Raw genomic sequence first — 22,003 nt, forward strand, 5'->3', positions numbered from 1 at the left:
GGTTTGATCTTGAGAAGTTGATGGATTAGAGAAACATCTGATGTGCCCAGTGTCTCATGTCCCAGAACAGGTCATTCCAAGTGCCATCTTAAGGGCTGAATTTGGGTGGAGAAGTCAGCGTCATGTGTTACCCTTCTAGCCCTGTTTGGATCAAGACCTGTGAGGGGAAGATAAGAGGAGTCAACAGTTTGAAAGAATCATAGAAAAATAAGGCTAGAAGGGATCTTGCATGGTCGTCTAGTCTGGCTCCCTGCTGGAAAGCATCCCAAACAATGTTAGTCTAGTCTGCTCTCAAAAATGTCCAAGGGTGACGATTCTACAACCTCTCTAGATAAGTCTGTTGCAGTGTTCAATCCCCCTCAGTTAGAAAACTCTTCATAATGCCCAACCTAAGTTTCCCTTGCTGTCCATCAGCTCTGTGGGCCATACCTTATTTTAACTGCGAGGCATCTGATGGATTTAGGTACCTATATGTGATCCTATTCCACCCCACTGGATACACTGAAAAGCATCCATGCACCTACTTTTGTAACACATCTTCATCTTGGCAGTAAGGCTAAATCACAAACAGAGCAAGGGATCCACCCACATTTTGCATTAACTGTTTTCCAGGGTCTTAATCTTGGTTCCCTGTGCACCTGTGCTGCAGTCAGGACTCAGCTTCTACCAGCCTGGAGCAAAGCTCCCCGTCCTCCATCCCCTGAGCCATCACAGTTTCTGATTATAACAGAAGACAGCAAAGTCTCTCCCTGTTAGAGCCTGGAGTCTAACCTCCAGCAGCCTTGGCTTGCCACTTTTTTTTTTCTTTCCATTCAGGACCAAGCTTGAGCCAGGCTCCAAATACTTTTTTATGGGAAAATTTAAAGCAAAACGAAATTACTTAAAAAAGAAAACGGACTCCCTCTCTCATTCCCTCCCCTCCCCACTCGGTTACTTTGTCAAAGTCAACAGCCATCACGCGGCAGTTCTGGGAAGCCTTCGCTGCTGGATTCTTGTTTGTGCTGGCTTCCCCCACCCTGTGTGGTTATGGTATTAACAGATTTGCTTCGAAGAAACACCAGAGTGATTCCCAAGCACACACAGAGGAGGCCGGGACAGGACTGCAGAAAGGGAAGGAAGTGTAGCTCCAATAATCAGTCACACTGTGACCAGGATCCTCAGCCTGGCACCCTTTTGCTTACCCCAGCTGGGCTTGGTGACTCCGTAGGAGGTGCTGGAAGCAAGCTTAGCATGCAGTATCCTTCTGTCATCTTGGCTTGATCCCAGCTTGCTCTACTCTACTGCTGCAAAACACAGCAGCCCTGATGTTGCTGTAAACTGCCTCCCTGGCTATTTTGCAGTCCACTTCCTCAGCAGCCTCCAGGCCCTCAGAGACTTCGTGTGCTCACACAATGGGTTAATGACACAACTACAAGCAGAGGCCAAGGCTCCAGGTCCCCAGTCCTGTGTATCCATCACTCAAGTATACACAAGGCAGCAGGACACAGGGGGCAATCCTGCATGATCAGGGAGTGAGTGATGGGGGTGGAGGCATTGGGTGGGGAGAGAAATTCTATGAAACTTGGGTTGTTCCTTGGGCGAGAACTCCTGAGTGAGATATCTTGTGCATAAGGCTTTGTAAAGACCAGAGACTGATGGTGAGTAAGGGCAGCAGAACAAGGGGATCTTTGCTCTGAGGCAGGAGCTGTTTGGGAAGCAGGTCATTTTGAAATGGCATCTGGATCCAAAACTCTTTTATTTAAGACAGAGGTGTCCAACATATAGCCCAAGACTGGATCTGGCCTGTGGTGCCATTCCATCTGGCTCGTCAACCAGAAACTGGGGGCATGGCTACCACAGATTTTGGGCCCCCTGGGCCCTGCTAGACATGACTGTCAAAAGAGGGCTATGTGACATAGCTCTTGGGTGCCCTGTGACCAATGGCTTGATGCCACTTGGACCCTCATTACCACCTCCGGCAATGATGATCCCAGACACCTGCAGCTGCCACCAGACCCCTGCTGCTAGACCTGTGGATCTGGCGTAGGAGGAGGCCTCTTATCCAGATCCAGCCTCGAGCTCAGGGAAAGTCTGACATCCCTGATTTAACGTGCAAACCAAAGTCCCATTAGGCCCTCAGGTGTAGCCATGGTCCCTCAAGGTCTCTTGCTATTTGGGTACTATTTCTTCATTATTTCTGGCACTGCCTTTTCCTACCCAAAGGTCCATTTCTCTTTTCTTCTCCAACCCACTGAGAAGGAGCCAAGAAAAACAGAAAGGAAGACTCAGAAAGAGGCAAGGCAGACCCCACAATGATGGGCACCAGGTACGAACCCGGACAGATAGACAGAGAGAGAGCAAATTTCTTACTGGGCAATTTTGCAGTTTGTAGTAGCCACGTAACGTCCAGTATAATGAATGTTGCACCTCACCACATTGTTGGTGAAGTCTGACTCCAGTACTATGTATTTTGGGTTCACCTGAACCTAAAAAAGGCAAGCAAGAAAAGAAAAAAATCAGGAAATAAATCCTCTGGCAGGTCCATCTAGACCTCCAGTTTGCAGGTCAGATCCAGCCTACGGAGCTGTGTCATCTGGCTCACAGAGCTCCCCAGGGGTCAAACAAAATTGGTAGTAGGGGAGCAGTGGCAGTATTAACTGTTGTTCTTCCGATGCCAAATTTCCGAACTCATGGGGGCGCCCTATGGGCTGGACAGCAGGCCATGCATAAGTGAGGCAGTATTTGGGCACGCAGGGAGCAATTTGGACAGTGCAAGCTGGATCCAGATGTACAGAGCCTGATCTTGATGGCACAAGATGAGATCAGGGAGCATGGGACTTAATCTGGGCAGTGCGGAGCCCAATCCCTGGAGATCTGGTCCACAAACCAGCCCTGTGCTACTCATATGGCCTGTGGGACCAAAAGGTTGAGCACCACTGGTCTAGCCTATTTAGATTCAGCTTTTTGGAGCAGAGGCTACCTACTACTCTGTAGAGTGCCTGGTCCTGTTCCCAATTAGTCCTGTGGCACTACTATCCTTGCAGAGTAAATGGCTTTTCAAGCTGACGCAATAATCTTTCACTGCAGTAAATGGGAAAATTCAGGGAGGGTCAAATTCAACCTTGGCATAATTGTTTTTCACTTCCTTTGCAGTCAATAGCATTATACCTCTTTACAGCAGGGTTTAATTTCGTCTAAGAGTGTTTGTGTGTGAAAACAAAGCAAAACAATGCATTTCCATGCATCTTTTACCCAGGATGACCTCTTATTGTTTAATTTTCATTGTCCCCCATTCCTTCCCACCACTACTATTGTTATTCCTAATTGTCAGTATGTAGCTTGTAATCAAGTATTTGGTGGCACTCAGGCATATTTCTGATTATTAGTCATGTTTATGAAGCTTCACATGAACAACACTTTCTTTAGACAGATGTTCACAAACCAGATGACCAATAGGAGGTCTGGCAGCACAATCAGATCACAGTCTGGGACACAGTGTACCAAAAAAAATGCTCACCATGTATTGCCTAGCTCTATTCATCACCATGACCCATAGCTAGAAGTCCAGGAGGCCAGAGAACCCACCTTTAAGATGTAATTGCCAGGTTGTACGTCTGTTATGTCAATCCACTGGCAGTCAATGTCAGCGTTATAGGTGTCATAACAGCCGGGACTCAAGCCCTGGGAGAAGAAAAGAGTAGTGTTCATTAGCACAGGAACCTGAAGACCAGAAAAAACCATTATATCAGGCAGTTGCACCTACCATATAGCCCAGGCCAGAGGATTTAATCCAGTGACTCTTGTAGTGAGTCCAAGCAGGGTTTGGACTTTGCTTTCTATCTCTAGGTCTTCCCATTTTTTTCCCTTTCCTGGTATTCCCTCCCTTCCCTTATATAGGAATCTATCCAGGAGTTACACATGTTACTCCATTTGGAGCAGATTGTGTGTGTGCCTGGCCTGCATCTTCTACTAATGCTAATGTAAAACACAGGTTTTCTTGTGTTTACTGGAGTGGATGTTTGTGTCCTTCAGGAATGACTCCTGAGCGAACCCCTTTACTTAACTACATACAAATAGGTTCATGTCTTCTTTGCTCCTCCTTATATATCTCAACATTAGAAGTATCTACCTGCTGCAGTCCTATATGCACAAAAGTAGCATTAGAGATTCAGATTGCTGCACAGGCTCAAGATTGCTAGACTTTCATTGTGTAGCAAGGGTGCACCTTACTGACAGCCCAGCTGCTCTGAGATCTTTCTTCTGCGACTACTGGATTTTTCCACTCAGGGTAATGCAGGGAGTGGAGAAATAGTGAAGAATTTGGAAAAGACCCCTGTGCCCCTCTTGTCCCAGCACTCTGCAGCACTGGGGAATCACTGGGATAAGTCCACCTGCTCCCTCCATGAGAAAGGTGTACCCCATCCATGGCATGATGCCCTGCTGGAAAGTCAAGACCAGGTTTTGATATAGCTCCTGTAGATGCCTGTCACCACCCTCACCCATGTGTGTGTGCAGTCCGGGGGGGCATCTCAGGGAAGACTGCCATGCATTAAGCCATTTGGTTTGCACTCAGAGGGAGGTATAGCTAACAGCCATGTTCATGAGTGCTCCCCACCCCACCCTCCAGATTTTGCTGGCTGCCGTCCCATCTCCTGGTCCCACCTGGGTGTGTGATGTGCAGGCATAGCGCTTCAGGTTCCCAAAGTCGCAGGTGGTGTCCTCCAGGCAGAAGCTGGCTTTGTGGCCTTCTGCCACCTTCCTCCCTGTGGAGGCATCAAGCAGATCGTAATGGCTGAACTCATCCATGCTGTGGTAGTGCCTGTGAGAAACCCAAGGGCAGAGATGCCTGCATCAGGGTATATGCCAAAGAGACACTTGGGGATGAAGGCTGGGCTGGTAGCAAGGGCACAGAATCAGCCCAGGAAAATGAGGGACAGGGTAGAAGAGCTAGAAGGGGGCAGGGAAAGTTGTAGAACCCCACACACCAGAAATGTGCCACAAGGCAGGCAGCCCCCTTAAGGCTTTCATATCCCAGAATGCATTGGGCATTTGGGGTAAATGTAAAAAAGGGAGAAGAAAAGATAATGGGAGGAAAAAAAGACAGAACAAAACCCCCAAAAGGGCTGGAGAGAGGGAATGAGAACATGGGGAGAAGAAGGCAAGATGGTGATGATCAGGCAACCAGGGGTAGCTTTAACCCTAAGCATTTTAGCTTCAGCCCAGCAAAGCACTTAATGGTCTGCACCAGTGCTTTGCTGAACTGGAGGCATAACCAGTTCTCCATTGCCTATGGCAGTTCCCGGCTGCAAGGCCTAATCACTCCTAGGGCTGGCAGGGCCCTGGAGAGGGTTGGATTCCCCCGACTCACTGATGACAGCTGTGCCATTCCCAGGTGTGGCGTGGCCGGTTGGGCAGGAAATCTGCCGTGCCCTGGTTCTTCACCCGTTGAGGGAACCTCAGCAGAACCCGGATGTCGTAGTCGGTGGCCTCAGCAGTGTAGGCAGTGCTGAAAGGGTGAAGAAGAAGGAAAGTTGGAGTTGCCTCCTTTCATTCTGCACGACATTGCAGCCTTGGAAGACCCAAAGGCTTGGGTGGGGTAAGGTGCCAATAACCCTGCCAAGAGGGGAAGTTTCCTTCCATACACAGGCATTGTGGGCTTCTGAAATCAACAGGAGCTTTCTTACTGATCTCAATTACTTCTGGATTAAGCCACATGTCAGAGCCTGTGGCTGGATGTCCAAATATTCAGCATCCACAGACAGACTTATATTCCCCATTGGCTCCAGTTGGGATTTAGACCCCTCTCCACCTGGCCCAGATTTTCCCAGCACTCAGCCCCCTAGCAGCTTCCAATGCAACACTGCTAGCCAGGTTCCCAAAAGGGCTCCATGCCTAACCATCACCCAAGAGTCCAGGCTCTTCCGCAAATCAAGCTGCTTATTTTGTGGCTCACAGGGGAGCTGAGTTCAGCTTAATATTCTGGTTTCAGCAACTTGCTTTTTGAAGCTCAGCTCAGCAGGAGACAGAATAAAAACTAGTGCAGGCAGGTTTGAAAAATAGCAGCCAATGATTCTGCACAAAGACATTTCCTTAGTGGAAAAAAATCTAAGTTTTTGAAAGAAATAGGACAGGGACCCCCCGCCCCGAGCTTGCCAAACAAGTTGTATTTTTTGTCTGAACTCTCAGCACACACAATTTTCCCTTTGACTACGGTCACATCATAGTCTGCTAAGTAACATCAGAAGCTTCTCTACTTAGCCCTAAGGTCTTGCTCCACTTAGCCAGGAAGGGTTGATAATGAATATAGTCCTTTCTCTATTTTATATCACCCCCTCTTCCAGGGGAGAAGGATTACCCTGTGACAAGCCTGAGGAATTAGCAGGTACTTTGCTAAATCGTTCAGTTTATGTGGTGCAGAATTTGCTGCCTGTATCAGCTGGGCAATATACAGTCCAGCTGAGCAAAGCTGCCAAGCTCAGAGCGGGCCCTTTGGAGAACATTTATTTTGAGTACAGGAACAGGTCACAGTTATGAAAGTGCTCTCAGCATTACAGCGTGGGGAAGGTCAGATGAATGATTGTGATGAGAAAAAAAATGAAAAACAAAAAATCCCTACATAAAATAGCCTGGCTCCTTGTTAAAATTCCAACCAGCTGTGCCTTCCAAGTCATGGCTGTTTAATTAAGCCCAGATTCAGATAGTCTTACCCTTGGTGAAAAACAACTGACTGCACTGAAATTAGTGAGTTATGGGCTGATAGGGTGTCATGCAGGGTGAGGTATAGAATCAGAAATTGCCCAACAATTAAAAAAAAGCTTCATTATTTAACACAAGAGAAATGCTAGCTAAATTCCAGTCTTTTCTCTCTTATTTAATGTAACACTAGGCACCATGAGATTCAGGGGATGCAGCAGAAAGAGCGTTCCGGGTCTAATCTACATTACAAAGTTTTGTCTGAATAGCTAAGTTGACTCGGGGTGCAAAAAGGTCATTCCCCCCTCCCCCCCCCCAATGTTGCTAAGTTTGCAAAACCCCTAATGTGGATGCAGCTCTGAAGACAAATGAGTACTTCTATTGTCTTAGCTTGCATTGTTTCAGGGTGACATCCTATGGATATGTTGGTAAAACCTCCCACTTTTGCCATCATATGCTGCCTTTCCGCTCTGCTGATGTACCTCACCCAGCACAGCTATAGATGGAGGAACTCTGTCATACAGAAACGCCCTCAGACCAACCTGCAGGCCCCAATTTGAAGCCTAACTGCCATTAGGGGTTATGAACCTATCTGTCACTTGTGCCTCTGAAAGGGGTTACGAACCTATGACCTAGACAAATTGGAGGATTGGGCCAAAATAAATCTCACGAGGTTCAACAAGGACAAGTGCAAAGTCCTGCACTTAGGACAAATCAATCCCATGCACTGGTACAGGCTGGGGGCTGACTGGCTGGGCAGCAGCTCTGCAGAAAAGGACCTGGGGGTTACAGTGGACAAGAAGCTGAATATGAGCCAGCAGCGTGCCCTTGTTGCCAAGAAGGCTAAAGTCATACTGGGCTTCATTTGTAGGTGTGTTGCCAGCAGGGCAAGGGAAATGATTATTCCCCTCTATTGAGCACTGATAAGGCCACATCTGGAGTAGTTTTGGGCCCCCCTCTACAGAAAGGATGTGGACAAATTGGAGAGAGTCCAGCAGAGGACGACAAAAATAGTGAGGAGGCTGGGGGCATGATTTAAGACTGAGGAAACTGGGTTTATTTAGTCTAGAGCAGAGGAGACTAAGAGGAGACTTAATAGCAGCGTTCAACTACCTGAAGGGGGCTTCGAAAGAGGATGGAGCCAGGCTGTTCTCAGTGATGGCAGATGACAGAACAAGGAGCAATGGGCTCAAGTTGCAGCAAGGGAAGTTTAGGTTAGATATCAGGATTAATTTTCTCACTGGAACAGGTTCCCCAGAGAGGTGGTGTAATTTCTGTCCTTGGGGGTTTTCAAAACCTGGCTAGACAAAGCCCTGGCTGGGATGATGCAGTTGGGGCTGGTCCTGCTTTGAGCAGGGCTTTGGACTAGATGTGACCTCCTGAGGTCCCTGCCAACCCTAATTTTCTATGATTGTATTTGCCACTTACTAGGTCCCCAGCAAGGATCTTGGGATGATCCTGCAGGGGCGTAGACTAGATGACCTACGGAGGTCCCTTCCAGCCCTACTTCTCTTATGATTCTTAGGGTTTGCTTTAATAACAGCGTGGATGCCCCAGTGCTGCAGCCAACATGAAAACCAGACCATCCTTGGCAGCTAATAACTTATTCAACAAACTCAGCCTCCCTTTGCTGCACACTCATCATAGCCAAGCTGCTCATGATTTCCTCAAATGCATGGGTCATTCAGAATGAGTCACTAAGTCATTCCTTGGTCTGAATGTCCAGGAACATTTACTGTAACTGGAATTCAATAGTCAAGCCATTTTGGTTTGTTTTGATTGGACACAGAGGTCACACAGTATTACATTTCCCCCCCCGGTCTGAAGGGATGCTTTTAGGATCAGATTTCTAAAGTGAACGAGCACTCACGTCTAGAACGCTACCATTCACTTCCTAGTAATATTCCCAAATATTTCCATCAAATTCCACGAATATTTTGAGCAATAAACTTATCTGTTAGACTCCTCATGGAAAGCAGGCATGGAAATACCAACTCCCAAACCCATGAGATTGTTCCTAACATCATGAGATGCTAAAAACAAAAAAGGTTGGATTCTTTTTATTTCCCTACCAATTTTGAGCCATTAGTCCTAACAGAGTCCACCCAAGCCAAGCAGTGAAGCAAATGACTTAAGCTTTTTGCCACCACAGTCCCCTTCTGAAACATTTGGTGCCCCGTTATTTAAGCTTCCAACAAATATCAGGATTAGAAACAACCCTCACTTTTTGAATGCAATTCTTATGAAATGCCTTTACTCCAAGAACTTGGGCTTACAAGCAAGAATAAAAGACTCTTATAATTATAAGAGGCCACAATACTGAGGGCACACAAGGGTATGAACACAGCTGGAAAAGTCTCTGGTTTATTTGAGCTAGCAAAATCCCCAGAGACAATTTGGGGCAAAGCACACCCAGCATCAGCCCTCATCTTCTTGTGATTTAAGATTATGAGGTCCAAGTCCTGAGATGCCCAAATGAGACACATAAGAACATAAGAACTGCCATTTACTGGGTCAGACCATAGGTCCATCTTGCCCAGTCTCCCATGTCACACAGTGGCAAAGAGTGGATGCTGAAAGGGAGAGTGAACTGGGTATGACCAGGGTTTTTTCCCCACTGTTCCTCTCTCGCTTGCAGCCTCCAGCATTTCAGTTCGAGGAAGTTCTGATTCAGAAGCTGTGCCCCTAACTCCCATGCTTAGCAGCTACTGAACTTTGCCATGGTGTCTACACTACATTGGCATACACACAGCAGTGGCTAACTACCCAAAACCCTTCTCCAGCATGCTTTGGGCATAGGGTTGGGGTCTCTAATAACAATGTGCTTTTTAGCTAGTCCAAAGACCTGGTCAAGAACCAGGTCTTCATGCACCATTCAGGAAGAGCACAAAGCAACTGCAGATACTTCCTCAGCCTGACAAAGGGTATCTATACCCAAAAGCTTGCAGAGAAGAAATTTTCCAACTATTTGAGTTGGTCTAATAAAAGATATAGGATTTACTCAAAGAATCTTGTCTGCCTATGCACCTAGCGTAAGATTTTCAGAACTGCTTAGCATTGACCCTTTGACATGAAGTAGGTCCAAGGCAAGTACTTTTGAAAATCCCACCCGATACATGTAACACTGGGAGATGGATAGAAAACTGAGACTATTTCAGGACATTTTGAAATTTTTAAAAACTTACTTTCAAAACTCCAGTGAAAAATAGGGAGCAAGAGGAAGACAGTTTCTTTCTGTAAATTGTTTTGTCATCATTGAAACCCCATTTCCCTCCCAAAAGCAGCAGCTTTCATTTAAAAGTTTTTGACCTCTGTGCCACTGACTCTGAAACCAAGGCATGTGCAAAAGAAAACTGTAAAACAACACAATGGCATCACATTTACAGTCTTGTAGCTCCCTGCCTATTTGTGAAGAGTCCATTTCCTCTGTTGTCTCCATTTCCTCACACCTCTGAGAGCACAGCTGGGACTGGAAGTGGAACAGCAGTGTTTCAGACAGTGCCTGAATGATAGCAGGATCTTCATCGTGTTTATCTGACACCAATCAATCCTCAAGAGTACCTACCTGCTCTCTGGGTCCAAGATCTTTCAAAACTCAATCAGATTTTTGGAGGCTGGCCTGTCATTACTTCTAAGGTGGAGACAACACTATCATCAACCCCCAGTATTCAACTATCAGGACTCAGGCCCTCAAGAATCAAAAAACTGGTTTAAATATCATGGCATTTCTTAATAACCAGCAACATCATCATCATCATCTTTGGTCTTTAAGTTTCATTGTCTATAGTGTCTACAGGTGAAAGCTTTTCTCTGTAACCATGAGGGCTAGAAACATTTATTTAAAAAATAAATTCTCACCCAATCACCTGACCCTAGAAGCCAAGGTAGCGGTAGTAGTAGCAGTAGCAGAAGTAGTAATAATAATAATGATAGCTAGAGCTTGTGATGAAATAACAATAAATGGTGGCACTGAATCAGACATTTCTTTACCTGGCAAGGCACTTCTCTTCAGCAGCACAGCGCAGAGAGTAGAGGTGAGCTCTCTGGACGTAGGTGGAAGCTTGGACATAGTTTGGATCAGGCACTAAGTCAGGGAGGCCTGTAAAAGATGGAGAGACAGCCTGAGAAATGCTCCAGCAAAGCTGGAAAATGCCAGAGTCAAGCCTTGTGATGTCCACTTAAAGACAAATGGGGGCTGCTTCGTGCCTGCGGCTGATACAGCAGTATTCTCAGACTTGGAGGCAGCCGCTCCTGACCTCTTTGGGAAGGTTTGCTTCAGCGACTGCCATATTTTTTTAATTTCAGTTAAAGATGGAAAATCCTCCCCCGCTCCCTCCCCTTGTGCTGGCAAATCCGAATCTTACATTTTCAAAGGCTGGCTGCCCCATCTCTCCTCCTGGAACTGATTAAATGAAAGATTTCATTGGCTGTATTAGCCATCAGATGTTCAAGGGATTTTTCCCGCCCCCTTCCAAATGAGCAATGGTACAATATACCTTAGCGCCAGCCTCCATGTTACCAATGACCTAGGTAGGGAGATACCACCATAGCTGGGTGGCCCTTCTTATTTGCCAGTATATGTTAGCTGTAAATGAACCTAGCATTGGTGAAGGGGTAGACTTGAAGCTTTGATAACATGCCACTGAGCCCTCTTTGTATCCACAGCCAAAAAGTAGCATGATGTCTCCTCAATGGCAGCTTTTGATCACCTGATTCCCAGGCCAAAGTCCGTCCTGCTGCATCACTCACACCTCTCCCAAAGGAAGCTGGAGATGAGAAGAGGCTCACCTAGACCTTAATTCTGGGAGCTGTGATGGTGTCAAATGGGGCTGACGGGAATCTTTCAAGCAAGTGACTGCCCCGTGCACTAGTCAAGCAGAAGCCTTGAATCACCTCTCTAAACTGCATTCAACTTTGGATCATGCACAGACCCTGACTGAAGACAGGCCTACCTTGCTGAGGGCATTTTGCCACTGACTTCATTGGGGGCCAAGATTTTACCCAAGGGTCCCTCATTCCTTGTGAATTCTTCGGCCCTTCTTTGGGATTGCTGCACTTTTCATGTGGTTTCACTAACTCTTTTCTTGCCTGTTAAACACCCCTGGTATTTTAATTATTTTTAAATCTAGGTTATTTCCAGCTGTCTCCATTTCAGTGCTACTGCAGTGTTCCCAAAGTGCTCCAGGGCAGGAATGAGGAAGGAAGGAAAAGAGAGATTTTTACTGCTTCTTCTGTGTCTGCCTTACAATCACAGCATTTTAAAGGAGACACTGCTGTCTAATGATTACAGCAGGGGAGAGGGACTTGGGCTATTGGGTGCTATACCTAAGTCTGCCACTGTGTGAGCAAGGCATCTAGCCTCTTTTCATCGTCTCCAGCTGGAGAATACAGAATTCCTTTAACTCCTGGCAATGCTATGAGTTAAACAATTGGTGTTTATAAAGTGCTTTGAGAGAGTTGGAGGAAATGTCCTATAGCAGGGGACATTTTTCTTATGCACTAACTTATGCAAATATGATTACATATACATACACACACACACACATATATATGTACACACACACACATGCACGCATGCATACATACATCATTATAATTAGTTAACTAGCTAAATAAATAGAAGACGATATAGACATAGACAAAGCACACAGACAGAATCCAAGCCGCCTATCTTCGCCCCCAAAAACCATCTATGTTAAAATAGCTTTATGGATTTTGCTAAGTGCCTTGCTACACATTACACTGTGAGCTGTACAAGTGTTGATTGGTTTAGTGCCAGCTTGCAGTCATACCTTCAACTTGAGCAGCACACCCACCTAAAATGAACATATAACAAGGCCCAAAGTGAAGCCTTCAAACATTAGGAAGTGCCAGGGTTAAGACTGCCTGTACAACCTCAATTTGGCTCCTTTCGGCATGTCCAGGCTAGCGTGCATGTGCGGTTTGTGGCACCTCAAGCTGGTTGAGGTGCTGCAAACTTCACAAGGTGCACATGCAACTGTTTGCCGCGCTGCTAATTTGCAGCGTTGCACCAAAAGTTGACACTGGGAGATACAGGTATGCAAAAAAAAAAAAAAAAAGAGCAGTGTGGTGCATGCAGCAGTAGTGTGTGTCATCAGAAATGGAGCCATACTATGGCTGCCAGCCAGGCTCTGTGCAGCTGCATTGGCAATGCTGCTGCCCTCAGAGGCTCCAAGGACTCTGGGTAAGGCTGCTGGGGCAAGCACAGGTACTGAACCCAACCTCCCCTACCCCACCCAGGACAATTTGGCATGTGCCACATATGGTGGGATGTGCCCTGGGGCACAAAGCAGCGGCACAAATATGTGCCACTGCTATTTGTGCCACAGCAAATGCACAGCCCTTCACGTGCACACTCGTTTGTATGTGCCCTCTGTTCTATCCCTTTTCTTTTTTTGGACCAGGTACCTACCTCATTTTCTTGAGGCCTTGACTTTGCTACCTAAATAACTGTCACTGAAGACAGCTTGGTGGTTCCCAGATTTTTCCACTAGGGACTTCACTTCCAGGCCCCCAAAACACACTTCTGGTTGCAAGCCCTGCTTCTATAAAGAAATGTCTGTTGGCCTCATGACCCCACTCATAACTACATAAACTAACTTGGGGTTGTGACTTCAATTCTGGTAACTTTCATATAGTTTGTGTGTGTCATTTTTACGATCTAAAAAAAAAGCAAAGTGAAGGGGAAAACCCCCCAGAAATACCAAATTTCAGCTCAAGCCATTACATTTTTGTCAAAGTGAAAAGCAACAGAAAATGAGGTCTGTAAAAGCAAGATGCTAGGGACTTTTAGTAATATAGAAACTATATAAAATATATGTAATAAAATATAGCATAATGATATATTATTATACTCTATCTTATAGCTTTAGGGGTCAGAGCAAGATTCTCAGTCTCAGACTACTAGAAACTTTATCATTCACCTCTTCACTGCAGAGGTATTTACCATATGCTTATGCATGGTCCAATCCAATTCATGCTAAAGTTAATGGAAAAAAGATTAGTGAATACAGTGGAAGCCTTAAACTCTCAGAGACCCAGTCCCAGTATGCAGAGTGTCCCACTTGAAAGCTTTTTTTTCCTGGGAGTATTCTTTAATTGGGGTTATTCCAAAGTCCAAATCAGGAACCTGGAGGGAGAGTCATCAGGATACTGTAACAACAGGCTACAGTAAAAGCTTCTGGAGACAGGCTTCTGGAAAAACTCAGAAGCCATCAGCACAGGTGAATAAGGTGCCCACTGGAACTTATTGAGAGACAAATGACTGTTACAGTGCTAGAAACAGAGGTAAGAACATTGCTAGAGAAGAGGATGCTGGCTGCTATGACACAGGAGAGTGATTAAGATTTGGCAAGGGTATAGACAGAGGCAAATGGCCTGACATACATTAGCCCCGAAAAGGGCTTAAGTCATGGCTATATCCATAGTTGAACACTAAAGAAACCGTGGTGCCACCAAACTGTCTGAATCCAAGAAATTAGTAGTGCGAAGATATTGTAGGTGGTCAGTTAATGAAGGCTCACACCCTAGGACAGTCTCCAGTGCCTTGTCCATTCCACTTTCTGCAATCCATGTGTCTGGGGCTCCTACCACTCCCCCAGGGACATTACAACACAGCCAAAGATTTTAAAGCAAGTAGGCTCTGTCTGAATGTGCGAAAGGCTCCTTTGGGAGAACTGCGTTTACAGTTGGCTACTCATTGCAGCAAACAGATTTCAACCCTCCATAGCAGCCAGGGAAAATGCCCAGAAGAGCGCTGGAAAGATACTTGGAGCTTGGCTGAATTGAAAGCATCTGGGCTTTGTTCCCACACTGAGACCCAACCCTTCTGTTGGGTGGCAGCAGGTTGAAATGGGCAGAATAGCCTGCACCTCAGAGCTCGTATTTCAGGCTGTCTGCACACTCAGGCAGCCTCAGTTACACTCAGCTCACACTTGCATGCCTTTCTTTACATCAAGACAGATGCCTTTCTCCATGGAAGGTGAGGTTGTAACCTCAGGCTTTTGACTCAAGGAACTGGGGGCCAGGCATAAGCTTCTAGTTCCTTTGATTTATTCCAGCCCTGACTCAGGGATCAGAACACATTGCATGTTGTACAGATATTACAATCAACAAGGCATATGAACACAGCAAGAATACAACATATGGGTCTCTTTCCATCTTGGATTGTTGTTATATCTTCTCCTGGCCCTTTATGTTTCTCCAGTACAGTCCCATCAGGGTCTCTTGTTTCAGGACTACAAAGCTAGGAAAAGTAAACTATAATCTCTAGTTTCTCAGGCTTTGCCAAGGGGTGTTTTTCCTCCTCTCTTTAAGACAGCATATTAGTTAGCTATGGCTTAGCACTAGCTTATGCTTATTCTTGTGCATTTTCCTCAGAGACCCTTACTCTTTAGGAGCAAAGCCTTTACTGGATGATGAAGCCTCACAGAACAAGCAGACAGAGGCAGGAGATTTACAGGGACCAAAAGTTGCTGGGTGATGGGATGATATGGGGATGGGTGGAGGCTGATTCAGCTTCCAAAACCATTACAGAGCTCAGTTGGAACTAGAGTTTTATTCCCCGGGGCCCCTGAAGGGCAGTGGAAAGAGACAGACATGATCCCATTAGTATGAATGAGGGAGCACATCTGGCCAGATGGTTGGGGGAAGCGGGTAGAGATGGGGTTCTTGGTATCATTTATGATTCTTTGCAAAAGTCACTTCACTACTCTGTTCTTCCTCCAAGAGGCTCAAATATCATCCTTAATGGGTTGGTAGCATTGAAGTGATGTTGTAGCCATGCTGGTCCAGAAAATATGCAAGAGACAAGGATTTTTGTGGGCAATACCTTTTATTAGACCAACTGGATAGTTGCGATAGACAAGCTTATAAACACAATGCATTCTTCTTCAGGTCACCTTCAACCTCAATGTGTTGATATTTATCAGTTTTAGATCCTATGGCATGGCAATTGTCTTCCAGAGGACTGAGCACCCATCTGGGATTCAGGAGGCCTGGGTACCAGTTCTTTGCTCTGCTACTGATTTTCCATAGGACCTTGTTCATCTCCTGTGTGCCTTATGGTACAGTTTTTGCTCCATGTGCCATATGTACAAACTTCTTCCTGGCCATTATTTAGAGGCATGGGCTGAATATGCTGCCCAAATGCACTTTTTGCCACTTCTCCCATGTGTTATAGCCAATGCCCCAGCAGAGTCACTCTCTCCCCTCCTCCCAAAGCTAACTGGGCCCCCAGCCTCTCTGTGCTGTGTATTTCAGAGCACACAGTCATGTTACAGCCATTATCATTTGGATCACACTTTCTAAGCCATCTGTTGCCTCAGATCCACAGCCCTGTGTCCCAGAGCAGAGTAGCTCAAGGGAACGCCAGGCCATCTGGGACCCCTGTCCTTACTGGACCTTCACCAGGCTCATCCCTCACATGGGGTTTTTGAGTTCCAGATTCCTAGGCCAGGATCCAGTTCTTGTTAGAGTCAGTGAGAGCCTTTACACTGGCTTCGACTGGAGCTGGATAAGGCCCTGAAGTTTGGATTATTTTTTTTCCAAGAGAGCAAAAAGAACAATGCCTTCTTGTTTCTTGGATTGCTTTCCCTGGAGAAATCACGTCACTCGATTGGATCTCGTTTCCTGCCTCTATGCTTGGTCATTTCTGGTGATGTAATACACAGGGGGATTCGAACACAAAGACAAGAGGTTGGAAGTCAGGGGTTGCAACGCTTTCCTTAAAGGGGCAGTTCCCTAAAACAAAAATAAAAGACCCCCCCCGCTTCCAGCTGCTCAGCCATGCTTTGGAAAGGGTGTCAAGGATTGAGCCCCATCGTGTTTGTCAGATGATTTAATATATCCATTTAGAAGGGAACATGGTCAAGGGATGTGTCATCATTTATAAAAATAAGGTTTCCTTCTCGTTGTTTATAAGAAATTCTTGGAAACTTGAGATAGCAATCCATCTCTTTCACCAACATGGATTTTTTCTCCCCAACATGTATATTGTGTGTCTGGGCTGAGCAGTTTGTTATCATAGGGCTAGTCCTGAACTCAGTGCCAGGCTCTGTTGTTATTCTAATCACTCAGCCCTGCTGGGTTATGCCTGATGGTCTGTCACTGGTGGGCTGCTCATCCTAAAAGTTGAGCTGCCCACACAGGTTTGTTAGCATTGGATTGGTCTCCAAAGCTGTGCTGCAGAAGGGGCACTCAATGAAGATGGCAAGATTTGGCTCTTATGCCAAGAATCTTCAACATACATGGCCATTAAGAGAATAATCACTGAATGTAAAATACTTTTGATTATGGTTTAAGCAGCTATCAAATCTAGCTGCGAAGGAACCACAGCTGTGCTGGAAGGTGACAATGATGGATGGAAGAGCCTCACAAAGGTCATTAGAGTCCAATTCCTCTGTTCCTTTTTAAATCAAGAAGCTTCTTTCTCTCTTCTGTGAATTTAGACCTCGTAAAGAAGACAAATCACAGCAGCCCCAACACACTCGTTGCTGGCATATCTCAGAAAAGGGGAAACATTTTATGAAGCCTATATCAAGATTTCCCTTCCCTTGTCCCCATCTTTTTAAAAAAAAAAAGAAATTCTTAAAAGCAAGCAAAGGCACAAATAAAAGTACTAATAAGTCAAAACATTGGAACCAACAATCAAGCTAACAATCAAGCTTGTTGAAAATGCTCTACTTGTTACTTGCTAAAAGAGGTACATTTTGTGTAAAGATAGCAATGGGAGTTTTGTTTGATGCTCAAAGAATGGGACTGGGAGGAAAGATTCCTTGGTGCTGTTTCTAGCTTTGGCCACTGTCTTTCTGTAGGACAAGTTTCTTGGTCATGGTTAAAGGCAATCAGGACTTGTAGTAGAGACGGTATATTTTATTAGACCAACAAGATTTTTGCAAAAAACATTTTTTCTTTAATTGCAGCAACCTTGTTGGTCTAATAAAAGATATCATCTCTACTATGAGTCCTGATTGCCTTTTCCTCTAGACCAATACTTCTACAACCTGGATAATTTGGTCATGGTTAAGCTTTTCAGGAGGTGGATGTGGTACTCACTTGCACTACAGGGTATTATTGTGAATGAAAGAATGTTTGGAGCTCTATGAAAAGAAAATGTTATTTGATGCCTCCAACATGGAGCATGTTTGAAATTAAGTAGAGGAGAGGATGTGAGGCTGAAGTGGGACACCAGAATAGGAAGGGGGTTGCCTTGAGATGACCTGTACGAACCCCCTTTCAGGACAAGAAGCATCTCCACTGCAAAACTCTCTTAACAGTTTGGCTGGTTATTGGCCTTGTCTCAGTAGAAAAGGCAAGAACCAAATGGGTTAGGTTGACTAAACAAGCCCAACCCTTCCCATAATTTTTTCTTCTGCCAACCCCAGGTTACAGTGAAGCCACTTGGGACTGAGGCAGCAATGGGTGAGCTTTGCTTCTCTGCCACCTATGGATGGTGTTTAAAGACCTTTTACCAGTTGGGAACCAACTGAGCTGGAGAGAACCTGAGATCTCATTGCAAATCTCTCCCCTTCCTTTCTTAACTAAAAGGCAGCAAAAATGGAGGGAGTATAGATAGAACAAATAAATGAAATATTTTTCCAGGTCTAATCAGCGGGACTCAGGGATGGAGGGAACAAAGCCCATAAGGAATTAAGTGTTATGTTCCTGTAACTACTACAGTGATGGGTCCCCAGTCAGGATCCGGTCTGTTGTCCACTAAAGTCAGTGGTAATGACTCCTGCTGACTCTATTAAGCATGGGAGCAGGCCTTGATACAAACACACTGTAGAGCGGGCAAGGAATCAGTGAACCCCCAAAAAAGTAAAGGAAGGGCTGGGGGTAGGGCAGGGAATGGAAAGTAACCTCTCTGCATATCACATACCCCAACACCCCACTCCCTGCGAGGATGCAATATGGGTGATCTTTGCCTTCCTCTGAAGCACTAGCAATTGGCTGCAGAATACCAACCTCGAGAGCTAATGAATGTCTGCTCCAGCCTGGTGTCAGTGGGGCGAGACACAATCCTGGAACCTAATACTTGCTTCCCCGCAACAAGGGGCCACCTTTGCTTTACAGGAAGCTCCTGTTAGTCAGTGGAATTCACTCTGCAGGTCAGGAAATGCCCTGCTTGTGAGCTGCACGTTACAGGCTCCAAAAGAGGAGATGAACTAGCATGGCAGGAAGTAGGATTCTGGCCCAGAGCAACCAAAAGTGTATTCCAGAGTAACAGGGCCTGAAACAATGTGCCAGGCAGCTTAAATTCCTCAAGTATTTTGGTCCCTTGGATGAATGATTTGGCATGTCTCGCTCCTCCTCTGCTCAGTGATAAGGCAATAATGCCCTGTGAAAGATCACTGTTCCTGGGCTTTGTTTCCAACGGACTGAGCCAACTCTGGTCAATACGCCATTAAAAACAGAATCGCAGATAAAGCAGCTGATGCTGAACACTGCAGGAACAGACTGGCTCTGCTCCTCTCATTCCAGTTGGCTGCTGCCCTGCAATTTCTGCATGTACAAGTCTGTTGAGCAAGCCACGAGGTGGCATCATATAGCATGTGGTGTTGTCAAGAAATACCACCCAGGCCCTGTAAAACACTATTCTGCCTGCAATAGCCAGGCAGTCCCTCCCCACTCCATGGCAACTGTGCTCTGACCATGATAGGTAATGGGAGCACTGATCTCTCTGCACAATGAAAGACGGCTTGACAGGCCACTCATGGCATGTGCAGCCAGGCCTCTGCAAATGCCACCCCTGTGACAGGCCTGATCCCTGCCCATGAGCTGGAAGACATGGCCTGAGGCACCTCAATCTTATCTGTCTTGTCCCTAGTACATAGTCATGAAAGCAGTGGTGAACAGAGAGGCAAATGGGTACTGGGAGCACACACTGAATCTGCAGGATATAGCCCTACCCATAATTGTACACATATATATACAGAGCACTGGAATGAAACCTCAGACACCTGGGTTCTCTGCCCAGCTTTGCCACTAGCCTGCAGGGTGATCTTGAGCATGTCACTGGTTCGTGCCTCAGTTTCCTCTCTGTAAAATGGGGATAATGGGACTGACCCTGCTTTGTAAAGAATTTATTTGAGATCTACTGATGAAAAGTGAGCATCAGTGGGTGCATCTACATAAGAAGCTTACTGTGCAGTAGCCTAATAACACTGCGCAGTACCTTGCCAGGTAAAAACTGTGCTAATAAGCTACTGCATAGTAAGCATCACAAAAATCCACGCACCAGCGTTACTGTGCAGTAACTGTAGTTAGTGTGCATTTAGACTCATAGAACAGAAGGACTGGAAGGGACCTGTAAAATCAAGTCAGGTCCCCTGCCATGGGCAGGAGGTAGTTGAGCTGAAACGAGCTCAACGAGGTGCATGTGCAGCTTCCTCTTGAACACCTCCAGGGATGGCAACTGCACCACATCTGCTGGGAGCGTGTTCCAGATTCAAGTTAACCTTATGGAAAAGAAGTTTTTCCTTATGTCCAGCTTAAATTTTCCCTCAACTAGCTTGTGCCCATTGGACCTTGCCCTCCCCAGAGGTGCCTTTCAGAAGAGTTGCTCCCCTAGATCTTGGTGTTTGCCCCAACATACTTGTAATCAGCTATCAAGTCACCTCTCATTCTTCTCTTACTCAGACTGAACAAACCCAGTTCCTGGAGTCTCTCCTCATAGGCCCTATCCTCGAGGCCCTAGATCATCCTTACTCTGTCCTCAGATGTCTCCGCATTTCCCCACAGCTTGGTGTCATCCACAACTTAATCATTCTGCTTTCCACTCCCTCATCCAAGTCATTGATAAAGATGTTAAAGAGCACAGGCCCTGGGGGACACCACTCAAGACGGCCCTCCAGGATGAGGCCATCCCATCAGTTACAACTCGCTGGGGTCGGCCTCTGAGCCAGCTGCCAGCCCACTCAACGTAGACCAATCTAGTCCTGTACCCTCCAGTTTAACTGAGAGAATCCCATTTAGTTAGTACTTCATTAGGCAAGTACTAAACTAAATGCACAGTAACTACTGCGCATTAATGAATGTGTAGATGTGCTCAGTAATTATTACTTAGTGGTATTAGAGAGGGTAGTAACCATTGCTTACTATTTGCATGAAGAAATATTACTGATGGTTTGAAATAACAGACTGGATGTCAGGACCCCTGGACTCTATACCAGTGCAGCCACTGTTTCACTAGGTGACCTTCAGTTACCTGGCCTGTGCCTCGGTTTTCCCACTTGTGCAGTGGGAACAATAACACTGATCGAATTCACATTCATGCTGGTCAAAAATTGCTTTGGGCTCTTCAGAGGGAATTAGAAGTAATCAGTCACATATACATACACACACAGACAGCCAAACACTGATCACCTCTGCAGCAGGATGTGGAAGCCAGGCCATGCTAACAACACTACACAACAGTTTACAGGAGAATATCTTCCCTAATTGAAGCTGCACAGGGAATTTCAGATAAGCCAGAATGTAATTACTCAGCCTGGGCTCTGGCCAGGCCTCGGGGGCTAACACCCTTAGTGAAAATTGGCATGGGATCTATAATGACCACAAGCAATCAGGACCTGGGTTTTGCATCTCATCTAAGGGACACAGACCCCCACCTAAGACAGAGGGCAGAGGAAGGGGGAGGGGAAGTAGGCCGTTAGTTCACCATCGCCCTGTTGCATCGGACTCAAACGTGCTAGTAAATGTGAAGAAATGCCTCCCCCTGCCCCCAAACCCGAACCGCCCACATAGTGAATACAAATCCCTGTGGGAAACTAAGAGAAATATGCTGGGTTGAGTGGTTGCTAGGTGACCCAAGTACATATACGGAAATAAAATGAAAATAAATCTAATCAGAGACATGTGGAGGCATGAGGATCGGGGAGACGCAGTTCTTTTCCAAAGACTGCTCAGAGCAGTGTCTTTTTGGATGGCCTGGCCTTCTGGAGAGGACCTTCCCCTTGCACAGGCCAGTAAGCAGGGTGCCTTGTCCAATGGCTACCTCCGGCAGAAGATAACGTAGCTTCTAGATGGTTAATGAGATGCAATCACCCCGTTTTATGCCCTGTCTCAAACAAAGAGACTGGGCAGTGATGCAAAGTTCAAAAATCTAAACACTCTTGATGCTCAGATGCAGGTTTTGAGTCGGGCCCATTTCTCCTTGGGCAACTGAAGAGCAAGAGTTAGGACCGTTTAGGCCATGGGCAACTGGTGCCGCCTTGGTCATAGGGGGCATATCCCCCCCCCAGTGACCAGTCAGTGACTGTGGGGCCCACCCCCCCCCACCAACCTCCTCTCCCACCGGGGGTGGGGG

The 22,003-nt window shown here is 46.1% G+C and overlaps 1 protein-coding gene across 2 annotated transcripts in view; it reads right to left on the reverse strand.

Moving 5' to 3' along the window:
* Window positions 1-6: 6 nt before the first annotated feature.
* LOXL1 (lysyl oxidase like 1) overlaps window positions 7-22,003 on the reverse strand; it is a 33,605-nt gene continuing 11,608 nt past the window's right edge. Inside the window, exons 2-7 of one of the 2 annotated variants that reach the window (XM_006026261.3) lie at window positions 10,663-10,771; window positions 5,348-5,485; window positions 4,642-4,798; window positions 3,565-3,660; window positions 2,350-2,465; window positions 19-157 (exon numbers count right to left, since the gene is read on the reverse strand). In XM_006026261.3, coding sequence (XP_006026323.1) covers window positions 151-157; window positions 2,350-2,465; window positions 3,565-3,660; window positions 4,642-4,798; window positions 5,348-5,485; window positions 10,663-10,771 — 623 coding nt within the window. In that variant the 3' untranslated portion in view covers window positions 19-150. Of the gene's footprint in view, window positions 158-2,349; window positions 2,466-3,564; window positions 3,661-4,641; window positions 4,799-5,347; window positions 5,486-10,662; window positions 10,772-22,003 lie in introns of both variants that reach the window. The other variant, XM_006026262.3, reaches the window with a different exon arrangement.

Source organism: Alligator sinensis, unplaced genomic scaffold, assembly GCF_000455745.1.
Source record: "Alligator sinensis unplaced genomic scaffold, ASM45574v1 scaffold492_1, whole genome shotgun sequence".
NCBI classification, from domain to species: domain Eukaryota; kingdom Metazoa; phylum Chordata; order Crocodylia; family Alligatoridae; genus Alligator; species Alligator sinensis.